Genomic DNA, 14,690 nt, shown 5'->3' with positions numbered 1-14,690 from the left:
AGGACCAGAGCGTTTTTTGCACATCTGACCACTGTCACTTTAAACATTAATAACTCTGTTATTAATGTTTCCCCGTTCTGCCCCGCCTATTGTGGGTGGGCAGGACGGGGAAAACGAAAGTTAACCCCCCCCCCCCCCCCGCCCCCGATCTGCTATTGATGGTCGTGTCTAGACCACCAATAGCAGGGATAGGAGGGGTGGCACCCCTGCCACCTCACTCCTATCGCTTCAGGGGGATCCTGGGTGTCTTAGACACCCGCGATTCCCCTTACATTCCGGGTCACTATAGACCCGTAATGACCCGGAATCGCACAAATCACAAGTGTAAATTGTTGATGACCCCCCCGGGCATTTGCACGGGATGCCTGCTGAATGATTTCAGCAGGCATCCCGGTCCGATCCCTGCCCGGCGCACGGCGGGGACCAGAACTGCCCATGACGTAACTGTACGTCCTTGGTCCTTAAGACCCAGGGTGTCGGGACGTAACGTTACGTCATGGGTCCTGTAGGGGTTGAAAGGGTACTCCCGTGGAAATCTTTTTTTTTTTTTTTTTTTTTAAATCAACTGGTTCCAGAAAGTTAAACAGATTTGTAAATCACTTCTATTAAAAAATAATTTCAGTACTTTTTAGGGGCTGTATACTAAAGAGAAATCCAAAAAAGAAATGCATTTCCTCTGATGGCATGACCACAGTGCTCTCTGCTGTCCATTTTAGGAACTGTCCAGAGCAGCATATGTTTGCTATGGGGATTTTCTCCTGCTCTGGACAGTTCCTAAAATGGACAGCAGAGGTCAGCAGAGAGCACTGTGGTCATGACATCAGAGGAAATGCATTTCTTTTTTGGATTTCTCTTTAGTATACAGCCCCTAAAAAGTACTGGAAGGATTAAGATTTTTTAATAGAAGGGATTTATTTACAAATCTGTTTAACTTTCTGGTACCAGTTGATTTAAAAAAATAAAAATAAAAAATTTCCACGGGAGTACCCCTTTAAGGAAATTTTAGGCAATGTTAGATGTCTCCATCACAGTGTTTGAAATGGTGGCATCACTGATAAAAATAGAGACTAAATGATAACACAAGACACATATTTCTTAAAGGGTTTCATTGGACTAAACAGATGGCCTAAACTTAGCTTAGACAGGTAGGTGTCCAACTCCTGCTCCCCTACTGATCATCTGTCTAATGACTCTTTCACAGTTTACCAGACAAGATGCTAACTTCCATAGTGGCTGTGCCTGGTGTTACAGCTCAGTCTTATCCATTTAAATGGAACTTGCACAGCCACTATCCAAAAGTTCTCCCTGGGAAATCATGTGTCCTATACTGGTCCTACAGCTATTTTACGTTTATTGTATTTATGCACATGACCACTGGCATTACTTAACAAGATGTTTATTACCTTTTTTGCTGTTTTGCTATTATTCCCCACTTATCACCACAAATTAAAGGGGTTATCCAGGAAAAAACTTTTTTTTTATATATCAACTGGCTCCAGAAAGTTAAACAGATTTGTAAATTACTTCTATTAAAAAATCTTAATCCTTCCAATAGTTATTAGCTTCTGAAGTTGAGTTGTTGTTTTCTGTCTAACTGCTCTCTGATGACTCACGTCCCGGGAGCTGTGCATGATGGGAGAATATCCCCATAGGAACTGCACAGCTCCCGGGACGTGACATCATCACTGAGCAATTAAGACAGAAAACTTCAGAAGCTAATAACTATTGAAAGGGATAAGATTTTTTAATAGAAGTAATTTACAAATCTGTTTAACTTTCCGGAGCCAGGTGATATATATAGAAAAAGGTTTTGCCTGGAATACCCCTTTAAGGTTGTTCTTTTCTGTCTAAATCCTATCTGATGACACGTGTCTCAGGAAACGCCCAGTTTAGAAGCAAATCCCCATAGCAAACCTCTTCTGAACTGGCCGTTTCCCGAGACAGGTGTCATCAGAGAGGATTTAGACAGATAAGAACAACCTTAACTTCAGAAGCTCATAAGTACTGAAAGGATTAAGATTTTTTTAATAGAAGTAATTTACAAATCTGGAGCCAGTTGATATATATAAAAAAGTTTTTTCCTGGAATACCCCTTTAATACTGGTTCAACCACTCTCATTCTAATATAGCCCAACAGTGGTTACCTGTACTTGCACATGAGCATATTGCATTATTTCTGTATACTACAATGTAGTATATCTACCATATGTATGTATATATTATATATACCTTTATGTACTATGATGCCGCCTTTGGGATATGTTCCAGACAGAATCTTATGGTTCTATCTACTCCGTATATACACTGACTACAGTATCCAGTTATACTTTATTCCTATTGATACCTTGATCCTAGTCTCACCCTGGCGCGTTTGTGCATATATTTTGCTATTATATTACTTTCTATGTTGGTCTTTCTTCTCATGATTCTGTATGTTGACTAATTTACAGATATCTGATGAAGATCCATTTACGGATCGAAATGTCATTTAAATAATCTGTTGGATTGCGAAATTTGCGGAATAAAACTACCCATTCTCAATTACATAGGAGTGGCGAATTTATTTCTATTTTATCCCAAAGAATGGAGTTACACTTAGTAACAGCATATGCACCTTCTATTGGCTGATTGTAGGGGGTCCGCACTGATCTGAAACTGTCGGCCATCAATACTGTAGTCCTTAAAATCCCTTTATTGTTAGTAGACAACGTTGCATGTGTGTCAGTATCCTTAAAGACCTCCTGACTCACCCAGAGCTTTCCTACAGAATAAACCTCTAATTCTGGCACAGGTTTCTGTCATGTTATGGTATTTAGTAATAAAAATAAAAAAGATTAATGGCAGAACACATAATACTTTATGTCAGACAATATAAGATCGCGTTCCTAGATAATGCAAGTTTTGTATCCATCACAGAATACACTATAAACAGAGAGACTGGGAAACAAGACAATGGGACTGGTGTGTAACTCTGACCACCCACATTCATTGTTCAGAATACTGAGAAAATCCTCATATTATGTGAACTCACCCCAGATCTGTTAAAGGCGGCTTGTCTCTTCCTCTCCTATAACACAGATATATCTGAGGGCCCCGGATGCTCCCATTATTGAGATCAGCTGAAAGGCCGGTCGGGGTAGTGTCCATACATATATATCCCTGTGGTACCTCTTCCCCAAGGGATTTGATGATCACTGTAACATCTGTGATTGGTTCCTTTGGTTTCGCTATCTTATGGCAGGCATCATTAAAGTGGATTTCCTCCTCAAGTGGTTTCGATGACTCTGTTAATCCTGCAACAACAAAGTAGTCGGCAACACGGGGTCCTTTGTCTTCCATCATCTTCCGTGTTGGGATGAGACAGCTGAAATCACAGTAAAAAAATATTTGTAAATCTTGTGAATCTGTACAAGATTATACAAAGGAATTGGTGATATGTGAATTAAGTAACAATGGAAAAAAAAAACCATCTACTTAAAGGAGTACTCCGCCCCTAGACATCTGTGGCTGATGATGGGCAATGCAGGGGATGGAGTATCGTGGCATCACGGCCCCGCCCCCTCTTGATGACCCCCCCCCCCCCGAGGGGCGGGGCCATAGTGTCAGGATACTCCGTGTCTGATCGCGGGAGTCCCGTCGCTGGAGACCCCCGTGATCTCTCCTGCAGCGCCTCCATTTCTCAGCTGCACAGAGCTCCTAGCAGGTCTTCAGCGACGGGACTCCCGCGATCAGACATTTTATTCCCTACCCTTTGGATAGGGGATAAGATGCCTAGGGGCGGAGTACCCCTTTAACTGATCTTTCTGATATTTGCTTCTATGATTTTGTACAATTGGTAAACTATGTTCGTAATAATGGCCTATAGAGCTGTGTGTGACATATCCATCCACAATGCTCCTTTCCTGTTACACTTGGTCATATTTCACCCTTTGCCTCCCAAGCTCTGTAGATAACATTTTTTACTCCAAACACAAGTACATAATGATTTCAAGGAACGGTCTCGAGCCATGTTTATGACAACGATCATGGAAAAAGTAAGAATCCGTAAAAAAAGAATCCGTAAAAAAAAAAAAAAAAAAAAAAACATTTTTTTTATCAACTGGCTCCAGAAAGTTAAACAGATTTGTAAATTACTTCTATTAAAAAAATCTTAACCCTTGCAGTACTTATCAGCTGCTGAAGTTGAGTTGTTATTTTCTTTCTGACAACAGTGCTCTCTGATGACACATCTGTTTGTCTCAGGAACTGTCCAGGGCAGGAGAGGTTTGCTATGGGGATTTGCTCCTATTCTGGACAGTTCCTGAGACAGACAGAGGTTTCAGCAGAGAGCAATGTGGTCAGAAAGAAAAGAACAACTCTACTTCAGCAGCTAATTGGTCAGGGATGTGGAATTTCTATCGCCCGATGCCGGGACATGCAGTTCCGGGCACCAGGCAGGTGAATTTTTCAGGCCCTTAGGGCAAGCAGGGCCGGACCTGAAAGCCCCCGACAAGCACAGCGGCGCTCAGAGGGGTGAACGGAGCAGACTCCGGACTCGTACCAGCTCCATACTCTGCAGCCCCCAGCTGTTTTCAGTAGTTGGGGGCCGCCGCTAACAGCCAGCATGCGGCGATCGCCGTGGCTGGCTATTAACCCTTTAGAACGCAGCTGTCAAAGTTGACAGCGGCATCTAAAAACTGTCCAGGACAAGTGGATCGTCATGAGGGACAAGAAGATTTTGCTCTGTTTTAGTCCCGTGGACAAGTAGTTTTTTATAAAATTTCCACACCCCTGTAAGTACTGGAAGGATTAAGATCCTCATGTGGGGAGTTGAGTGGTGAAGCGAATCCTTCTTGCAGTCTACTGTGAGCGCTGAAACGAGCGGAGCTCACAGAAGAAGTACCTTTTTATTCATTTTCCCAAAAAGAGTGTGTAGTGACATTAAAAACCTCCCTCAAGCAAGGGGTATCACTGTCATAGTCAGCCTCATGTCAGGGGTCTAACTCAGAATTAAACATTTTTCTATGTTGCCTTCTCCTCTTAGATATGCTGTGACCTCTTCAGTAAAGGAGGAGTGTGGTGACACCATGACCGCATTCTGCTTTCTCAGTGGGGAAAGCCCCACAGAAACAGATGGTGCAAGGAGAATGTATGCTTATTCCATTCAGCCGGGGAAGTCTCTGTTAGCCATGTGACAGCTGTTGCTATGGAGCGCCGCACCGGTCGCTGTGGCTGGGTTCCTGCCTTCCATAGAACAAAGGAATTGTCTTGCAAAACAACCTGTGTATGCAGTCAAAAAGCATAATAAAGCAACTTACAAATATACTGTAAGCTGTGACATAATGTCACAGGCTCTGAAAGCAGAGCTTCCGTCCCTCCTCCCAGCATGGGATGAGACCAGTGATGTGAAAGGAGGAGAAAGTATTACTTCTTTGCATTACCATGTTCTGACCTCTATAATATATTTTTAATTTCATCTACAGAGTTGTGCGGGTGTCTAATAACTCACTAGATGCCGTGATCGCAACTGACTGTGGCATCTAAACAGTTGCCGATCACTGACGACAGGTGTGGCATAGTGCAAGGCATATGTATGACTGTCCGTCCGCATACTTCCCCTACAAGGTGAATGATGCACATGTATACTGGTCACAAAATGCCCCTCTGCTGGTCCCCCAGTAATCAGCTGTAATCTGTGGAAGCCTGGCAATAATTTTTTTTATTTCCCTGTGCGAAATATACCACAGTGGCTCAGCTGTATGATGAATCTGCTGCATCTTGCTACACGTCACACTTTTCTCTTCCTTTTTTATCCCCTTGGTTGCCTTTCCTTTACCACAATGCTTTGCAGCTAAATCTTGAATCAAATTGGGTGTATTTTACATCACGCCCTGGCCCCTAAGACTAGGTTAACCTCTGTTACAGAATCTGTCCAAACGAATATACCAAAACAAAAAGCAGCATGTAGTATTTTTGCCCAGGCAAATCCAATAAATAAACAGACACCATTTAACATCCGTAAACTGAGCTGGTGGACTAGCTGCACACCAGACACCAAAGGAACCCAATAGACCCTATAGACTTTAATAAGGTCCTGACAGAAACTATTTAAGTTTATAGGGTCTGTTGGGTTCCGTCAGAGTCTGGTGTCCAGCTAGTCCACCAGCTCAGTTTACAGATGTTGAATGGACTCTGAAATGAAGACCTCAAAGGCAGGTGTGATCCTAGCCTACGCTGGTATTTGCTTGGATTCAGTGACATGTCCCTGCAGATTCCCTGTCAGGTAGTTTGGATGCAGTTCACACCCATTGAATGAGATTAACCCATATCCAAACCCTCTGCCCAGTCTGTGGCATAAATGCTTCAAATCCACAGCAGAAATCTGAGGGTATGATTTGGATTTCTGCTGCAGATTCAACAATAGATGTTATCCTATGGAGAAATTATCTCTGTGAACATACCCCAGAACAAGATGCTGTGTGGGCCATATATATCCCCACTTTTTGATAAGGAGTCACTGTTATTGCTTATTATTTTCTTTCTTTATTTGTGCAGTACTGCCACTTTATTCTGCCCACTCCTAAGCATATAACCAGTAATGACTCCCTAAGTTGGTCTGTCCCCATGCGATTAAAACATCACTGGTGTACCCTCCCGACGTTTCATTGGATAAACCAACTTTGTCAAGGGTCGGGATAACACTGGCGTGACAGATCCTGTCTGTACCTTATATGTCCTCCGTTTTTAGGCGTTTTGGATTTCCCTTGACAAAGTTGACAAAGTTGGTTTATCCAATGAAACGTCGGGAGGGTACACCAGTGATGTTTTAATCGCATGGGGACAGACCAACTTAGGGAGTCATTACTGGTTATATGCTTGGGAGTGGGCAGAATAAAGTGGCAGTACTGCACAAATAAAGAAAGAAAATAATAAGCAATAACAATGGCTCCTCATCAACCTTGGGAAACCTTTTGGGGTACTTTGTGAGATATTTGTGTGGGCCATATAGGCTCCATGCAAATTGCTCTACTGTGTGCATTCAGCCACCCACAAATTTAAAAAGCTTCACTTAAAAGCAAGTGTATTAGAATAATGGCTGTATGTTGTTTAGTACTGACTGTGGATTATACAACTACCACCGTGTACACACAGAGAATAGGGCAGATATTGTACACGTGTAATAAAAAGACATCTGGGATTTGGTGAAGTCTAAGAATAGCCCCGGATAGGTCTCACCGGCATCTCTGGGTTGGACTTTTGTCACTTGAGAGCAAATACAAATATAACACACAATCCTACTGAGCAGAGATGTCTCTTGTTGTTCAGCAATGGGGTAAATAAGACAGACGTAGATATATTGAAGACACAGCAGATTTAACAAGCCAACTTCTGCTTTCTTATGGGTAGGAAAATATTAATCACACTTTTCTATACATTATTCCTAAAATATATTATATTTCCCCATTGATCACATGCATATGAATATTCTTAACCCCGTAAGAACAAAGCCATATTTTTTTTTTTTGCATTTTCGCTTTTTCCTCCTCGCCTTCTAAAAATCATAACTTTTTTTTTATTTTTTTTATTTCCATCCACAGACCCATATGAGGTTTTTTTTTTTTTTATTTTGCGCCACCAGTTGTCCTTTGTAATGACATCACTCATTTTACCATAAAAATATTTTTTTTATGTGGGGAAATTGAAAAGAAAACCACAATTTTGCTAATATTGAAAGTTTTTGTTTTCACGCTGTACACTTAACAATAAAAATTATAATTTTTTTAATTCTGTGGGTGAATATGATTAAAATGATACTCATGTTAACAAACTTTTCTATTGTACTTCTTTTGAAAAACTACCTTTGCATTGTATTTTTGCAAACTTTTACAAAATACGCACTTCATATATTGTTGGCAACTGCATGCACGGCCAGTTAAAAACATGTATCAAGTCAGTTTTGCAAAAATCACTTAAAGGGGTATTCCAGGCAAAACCTTTTTTTATATATATATCAACTGGCTCCGGAAAGTTAAACAGATTTGTAAATTACTTCTATTAAAAAAAATCTTAATCCTTCCAATAGTTATTAGCTTCTGAAGTTTTCTGTCTAACTGCTCAATGATGATGTCACGTCCCGGGAGCTGTGCATGATGGGAGAATATCCCCATAGGAACTGCACAGCTCCCGGGACGTGAGTCATCAGAAATAGTTAGACAGAAAACAGCAACTCAACTTCAGAAGCTAATAACTATTGGAAGGATTAAGATTTTTTAATAGAAGTAATTTACAAATATGTTTAACTTTCCGGAGCCAGTTGATATATAAAAAAAAGTTTTGGCCTGGAATACCCCTTTAAGGTAAAGGGATGTAAAAAATTTGCTAAATGTTTTGCCCAAAGCGGCACATGTGAACAGACAAAAAGAAATTCCCCCTGTATTTATGTATGTGTGCGTTTGTGTGAATGCGCTGTCTCCCATGCATTTTGTTACCGTCCGCAGAAAGAATTAACAGGTTAATTATTTCTGAGGACACGGAAAATAGAATTTCCATGCCGGAAACACCTGGCACGGAAATTGTTGTGTGCATAGTGCAGCAGAATCCCGTTAAATTCAACGGAACTCTGCTGCAGTGGAATTTCCGTGAGGACATTTCAAACGGAATTCCGCACGGAAATTCCGACATGTGAGCATGGCCAAAAAGTAGTGAGCACCTGGGCCTGGATGAAAGGCTCCTTTCACAATATATGTTGCTCCGTTTTAAAGACCCGTTACGAAAACCCTTAAAAATTACCATTAAATGGCTGTTACAAAATCCCATTCAAGTCTATGGGATTTTTTGATTATTCGTTATCACCTGTTATGAATAACGGACGTTATTTGTGATGGGAGAAAAAAACATTACATGCACTAATTTTTCTCCCATCACAAATAACCTCCGTTATTCATAACGGGCTATAACGGGTGATAACGGATAATCAAAAAATCCCATAAAATTGAATAGGATTTTTTAATGGCTGTTTTTAATGGTTTTCTTAACGGGACATTGTAACGGATCTTTAAAACGTAGCAACATATAGTGTGAAAGAGCCTAAGATCAGGGCAAGTAAGCATGGTTTATTTTATTTTTATTTCTGCAGCACCTGGACTCATAATAAAAAAATAAAAAAAATGCAGTGTTTCCCAGCCAGGGTGCCTCCAGCTGTTGCAAAACTACAAATCCCACCATGCCCAGACAGCCAAAGGCTGGGAGTTGTAGTATTGCAACAGCTGGAGGCATATTGGCTGGGAAACCCTGCTCTAAGGGTAAAGTCACACATTGCAGATATGCTGCATATTTTCTGAAGCAGAAAATGAGTTAAAGGCAGAAGTGGATCCAGCTGGAAGTGGATAGTATTAATACTTTCCTTGATATTTACCTTTCCAGCTTGATCCACTTTTGCCTTTAGCTCATATTTTGCTAGAGAAAACGTGTTCCTAGCCTAAAAGAGTGGAAGGGAAGGGCACATTCCTTCCAACCCTCCAATAATACTTTAGGGGGTCTGTTAGTGGATAAAACTGTAAATGTAGAGCAATTGAAGTAACCTCCCTCAGAGACACAGTATTATATGTATAGGTAGTTTTCACCTAACCAACTCATTCTAATGAAAGTGCTACATTTGTTAATGTAAATCAAAGCAAAAAAAAAAAAAAAAGTAAAGTAGAATGCTAACTGTAAGACATGTATCTGTGGAATGAGGCCCAAAATGTAAAAAAAAAATGATAATTTAAACAACCTCAAAGTGCTGCCAGCCATCTAAGGTACTGACAAAATAAGCAGGTGACAGCGCTTTCATGCGCTCTCAAAACCTTCTAGAGCGGTGGATTCTAATGAGCACAGAACATCTCCTCATGACTTTGATGTGTGGGAGACGCTTCCAGGATTTACAGTCTATAAACGAAAAAGGATGAAGTTTTACAGGCGAGCCTAGGATGATAAATTGAGTCTTAGAGACTTGCCGCTACCACACACTGGTCACGGAGGAAGACTGTAATTTACAGAGTGTACCGTATTATTATTGCTGCCACATCTCATACAGCTGGAGGAGACACGCCACGTCAACGAGAACTTAAGGAGGACCTGAATGTGTCTTGGTCCCATATGCTTCCAATGCACCTTCCTAACAGTACAAAGTCTCTTCCCTTCTTGACTTTCATCTTTGTTATAAAGTTAAAGGGGTTATCAACCTGCCAGACAGTAATGGACATAAAGGAAACGCTTAGGAAGGATCTGTGCTTGGCTTGGGGCTAAATGGCTGTGGTGTAAGATTACCATAATGCAGTGGCTTTCTTCTTCTGAACTGGCTATTTCCTGTTGGAGTTCCGTCTCTTCAACTACAAGTCCCATGATTCCTTGTTTGTAAGTGTGATGTCGCTTTTCTCTCTCCCACACATCAGCCACCCCACCCATTGAAACACAAATGAGCTGCCTTCCATGCAATAGACCAGTGTTTTCTAACCAGGGTGCCTCCTAGCAGAATGATCTTCCTCCTACCCAGTGGTTGCTACAAGCAAAGATGAGACACACTGCAACCAGTAGGAAAACCAGTAGACAACACTAATTTTGTATGCTGTAAAAAATAAACATTGGGGCAAAAATCACAAAAGAATAGCGAGACCACCAAACACAGGTACAGACACTATACTATGAACTAAATTAATTTTACAGCCCCTGTACCATAAAGAAAACCATCCCGGAATAATCCTTTAACCCCTTCCCGCTATAGGACGCATGCATACGTCCCAGCAACCGACACATTTGCGCGCTGGGACGTATGCATACGTCCTAGCGATCTACGGCACTGCCGCGGGCAGTGCAGGAGATTGGAGACGGGACCCGCCGCAGCTGTCGGAGCCGCAATCACGCCAGTCCCGGCAGCAGTAACCCCATAGATGCCGTGATCAATCCTGATCACGGCATCTATGGTGTTGACAGTGGGAGCGCGGGTCGCCATTAGCTGCTATGGCAGCAGGTGGTCAGATCATGACCTCCTGTCTGCCTGCTACGGAAGACTGTGAGATCCAGCCACAGGCTGTACTGTGTGCAGCTGATCGTGTCATACTGTGCTGCAGTACAAATGTATTGCTGCATAGTTTAACCTGTAAAAAATAAAATTCTTCAATCAAAGTATGAAGTGTAAAAAAAAAAAAAAACTTTTTTTTAAAATGCCCCTTTCCCAATAAAAAGATCAAGAACACAAATCCTATACATAATAGGTATTGCCATGTCCGTAATGACGTGTACTATAAAACTATTATGTCAATTATCCCGCACGGTGAACGCCATAAAAAAAAACTAGCGGAATAAAAAAGATCAAAAGGTCGCACGTATCGCAAAAATGATACCAATAAAAAGTACAGCTCATCCCGCAAAAAATAAGCCCTTATCAATGGCTTTGAACGAAAAATAAAAAAGTTACGGCTGTTGGAAAATGAATGGCAGAAAAAGAATTTTGCTCAGAAAAGAAAAAAGAACATAGAAAGCGATATAAAATGGGTATCGCCATAATCGTAACGACCCACAGAATAAATATAACATCACTTTTACCGCACAGTGTACACCATAAAAAAAAAGGCCAGAAATTTTCCATCTTTTCCCAATATTTTGGAGTTTTTCACCAAAAATGCTGCATGTGTCAAAAAAATACACCACTTACATAAAGTACAATATGTCACGAAAAAACTATCTCAGAATCGCTACGCTCAGAGATACATGTCACAATTTTTTTTTTTTTAAAGAGCCTGGTCATTAAGGTAAATAATGGGTCAGTCCTTAAGGAGTTAAAGGAAACCTGTCACCAGTGTCACCTGCACTAACCTGTCGGTGCAGTTGACACTGATGACAACAGTACACACCTTGTCCCATTCCGTGGCGGGGATCTTTGGTAATCTCCTCCGTTAGCTCCGCTCCGGGTACCCGGCTTGGGGCACGAGAGGAGCTTACTGATATCACCGCTGCTGTTCTCTGAACAGCAGCGGGACCCAGCAGGGAGCAGCAGTGGTGACGTCACTAAGCTCCACCCATGCCCCGAGTTGGCTGCCGGGACTGGAGCTAACGGAGGAAATTACCGAAGTTCCCCTCCACGGAACAGGACAAGGTGTGTACTGTTGTCATCAGTGTCACCTGCACTATCTGTCGGTACCAACAGATTAGTGCAGGTGACACTGGTGACAGATTTCCTGAAGGACACAGCCCATTTTGGCTCAGCGAAGCTGATCGGGACCACTGTGGTAAAAAAAACTATGGTGTCCCGATCAGCTGAGAGGACAGTGGAAGGGCCCTTACCTGCCTCCTCGCCGTCCGATTGTTGCTCTGAAGCTCCAGAAAATGACAATTTTAAACATACTAATTTTGGTGCATGTAGTTATATATTTTTTTTAAGTAGTAAAATAAAACAAAACCTACATAAATAGGACTGTATGGACCTACAGAATAAAGATATGGTATCATTTTTACAGAAAATTGCACTGTGTAGTGGAAAGCATTATGATTTTTAGAAGGGGAGGAGGAAAAAACTAAAGTGCAAAAACGAAAATTGGCCTGGTCCTTAAGGGGTTAAGGTACGTCCTGGAGCGCTAAGTCCCAGCAGATCAGGACGTACATTTTCGTTAAGGGGTTAAAAAGGTTACTTTAAAAAAAAACTATTTACTCTGCAAAAATTCTTGATAAAAACAGTCCTATTGTTTTGTTTATGCAACTTCTATGCAGATTACCAATAAATCCTGACTGTAGATGGATCCCACAATTATGAAAACCATATAGCTAGCGTAACCAGAGCCTAACACTGGCCATACTCATTATGCTTCTTTCACACTGCCGTTAGTGTGCCATTAGGCAGTGTGACGGCCATTGGGAGAGCCGAGCAGAATAGCAGGAGAAAAATGACTGCTTGTGCCATCGTTTTCTCCCGCTATTCAGAGACTTTGTCGGCTGTACTCGGCGGGGAGCAACGGCAGCGTGAAAGGGGCCTCAGACTGATACTGTCCGAACTTGATGATTTCAGCAAGACCAACCGGGCATGAAGTCCTCTTAACTTTCCCCTCTCAGAGGATGTTTGGGGACAGATGAGTTGAGCAGATAGATTTCAACGTGCCCGATTCTGTAAAGGAAATAAGCTACCACCATTGAAGTCTGCCAGCAGCTTACTCTGCTCTCCCCCATAAAGGGGTACTCCGGCCCTGAGACATCTTATCCCCTATCCAAAGGATAGGGGATAAGATGTCTCACTGCGGGGGTCCCGCCGCTGGGGACCCCCGCAATCTTGTATTAGCCACCCACCTGTTTGAGCTGCACGCCCCGGTGCCAGCTCACAAACAGCCAGGTGGTGACCACGGTGCCGGAGTATCGTGACGTCACGACTCCGCCCCCGTGTGACGTCACCCCCCACCCCCACTATGCAAGTCTATGGGAGGGGGCGTGATGGCCGTCACGCCTCCTCCCATAGACTTGCATAGCGGGGGGATGACGTCACACTGGGGCGGAGTCGTGACGTCACGATGCTCCGGCCCCTTGGTCGCCACCCGGCTGTTTGTGAGCTGGCACAGGTGGGTGGAGAATACAAGATTACTGGGGTCCCCAGTGGCGGGACACCCGCGGTGAGACATCTTATCCCCTATCTTTGGATAGGGGATAAGATGTTTCAGGGCCGGAGTACCCCTTTAAGAAGACATGCATGATCAGCAGAGCGTTTATGTGTATGTGTCAGCCAAATGCCCCAGTCTAAGATAATAAAAGTAAGTTTACATGAACTGTTGTGTAAAACCAAACAATAACACATTGCAGTAAGCTGTGCCTAAAGGCCAACTAAACTCTGCTACATGTACTGTGGAGAAATAACAGATAGGACTATACTGGTCTTTAGCACAAAATCCCATCAATAATCTAAGAGGATACAGGATGAGCTCAGTAAGCTTGTGATTAAGTAGGTGCTAGTCCTGTCTGCTTTCCTCCATCTGGTGCACACATTCCAGGGATGACACTCCAAGACGTGTACATTATAAGGTCCGCACAGACTGTACAACTCACACAGAGAAACACTCAAATCTCAGCAGAATAAAATAAACATTTTAGGCTAAACTATTTCCTGTCCGGAGGTTACATCCACGTCTTTCTACACTGACAATATAGGATGATAGAGGAGTAAAACCTTTGCTACTTTCTAACAGACCTGAGTAAATGGGTTGTCTTGGATCTTAACATTTTTCAACTTTGTTACACAATTCTCCAGACTCATTCTTTATAGTATATCGTGTTTTCCAGGCGGACGTTCTAGCAAAACTCCACAGTGTGCAGAGTCAGCACTTGTCCTGCGTAACAGTCATGGCTTTTCTAGGTGTGTTCGGCTCCAAGGGAACTCTTTTAAATTAACTTCTAGATGGTACAAAACTCCCGAATGGTTGTTTGCTTACAAACTGTCCCCTACAAATGTCTGTTGGAGGTGCGAGGCTCACCCGGGTTCCTATACCCATATTTGGTGGACATGCCCTCTAATCACTGCATTCTGGAAAAGAGTTGAGGAGATTGTGCGGGAGGTCACTACAAGCACTGTTACACTCTCCATGCAATTGTTGGCATTGAATATACCCACAGAGAACTACACTCCCTCTAAAAATGACCTTGTCACCCACCTTATTGCTGCTGCAAAAACACTTATACCCCTCTATTGGAAACAAACA

General features: G+C 42.4%; 1 protein-coding gene across 5 annotated transcripts in view; it reads right to left on the bottom strand.

The window, feature by feature from the left end:
* Positions 1–14,690, bottom strand: part of DENND4A (DENN domain containing 4A) — a 146,624-nt gene that overhangs the window by 85,737 nt on the left and 46,197 nt on the right. For all 5 annotated transcript variants that reach the window (XM_056571704.1, XM_056571701.1, XM_056571702.1 and 2 more), the window contains exon 2: positions 3,032–3,364. In XM_056571704.1, the coding sequence (XP_056427679.1) occupies positions 3,032–3,364 (333 nt within the window). The remainder of the gene's footprint in view (positions 1–3,031; positions 3,365–14,690) is intronic.

Source organism: Hyla sarda, chromosome 4, assembly GCF_029499605.1.
Source record: "Hyla sarda isolate aHylSar1 chromosome 4, aHylSar1.hap1, whole genome shotgun sequence".
NCBI classification, from domain to species: Eukaryota; Metazoa; Chordata; class Amphibia; order Anura; family Hylidae; genus Hyla; species Hyla sarda.
This window is presented reverse-complemented; position numbering and strand designations above follow the sequence as displayed.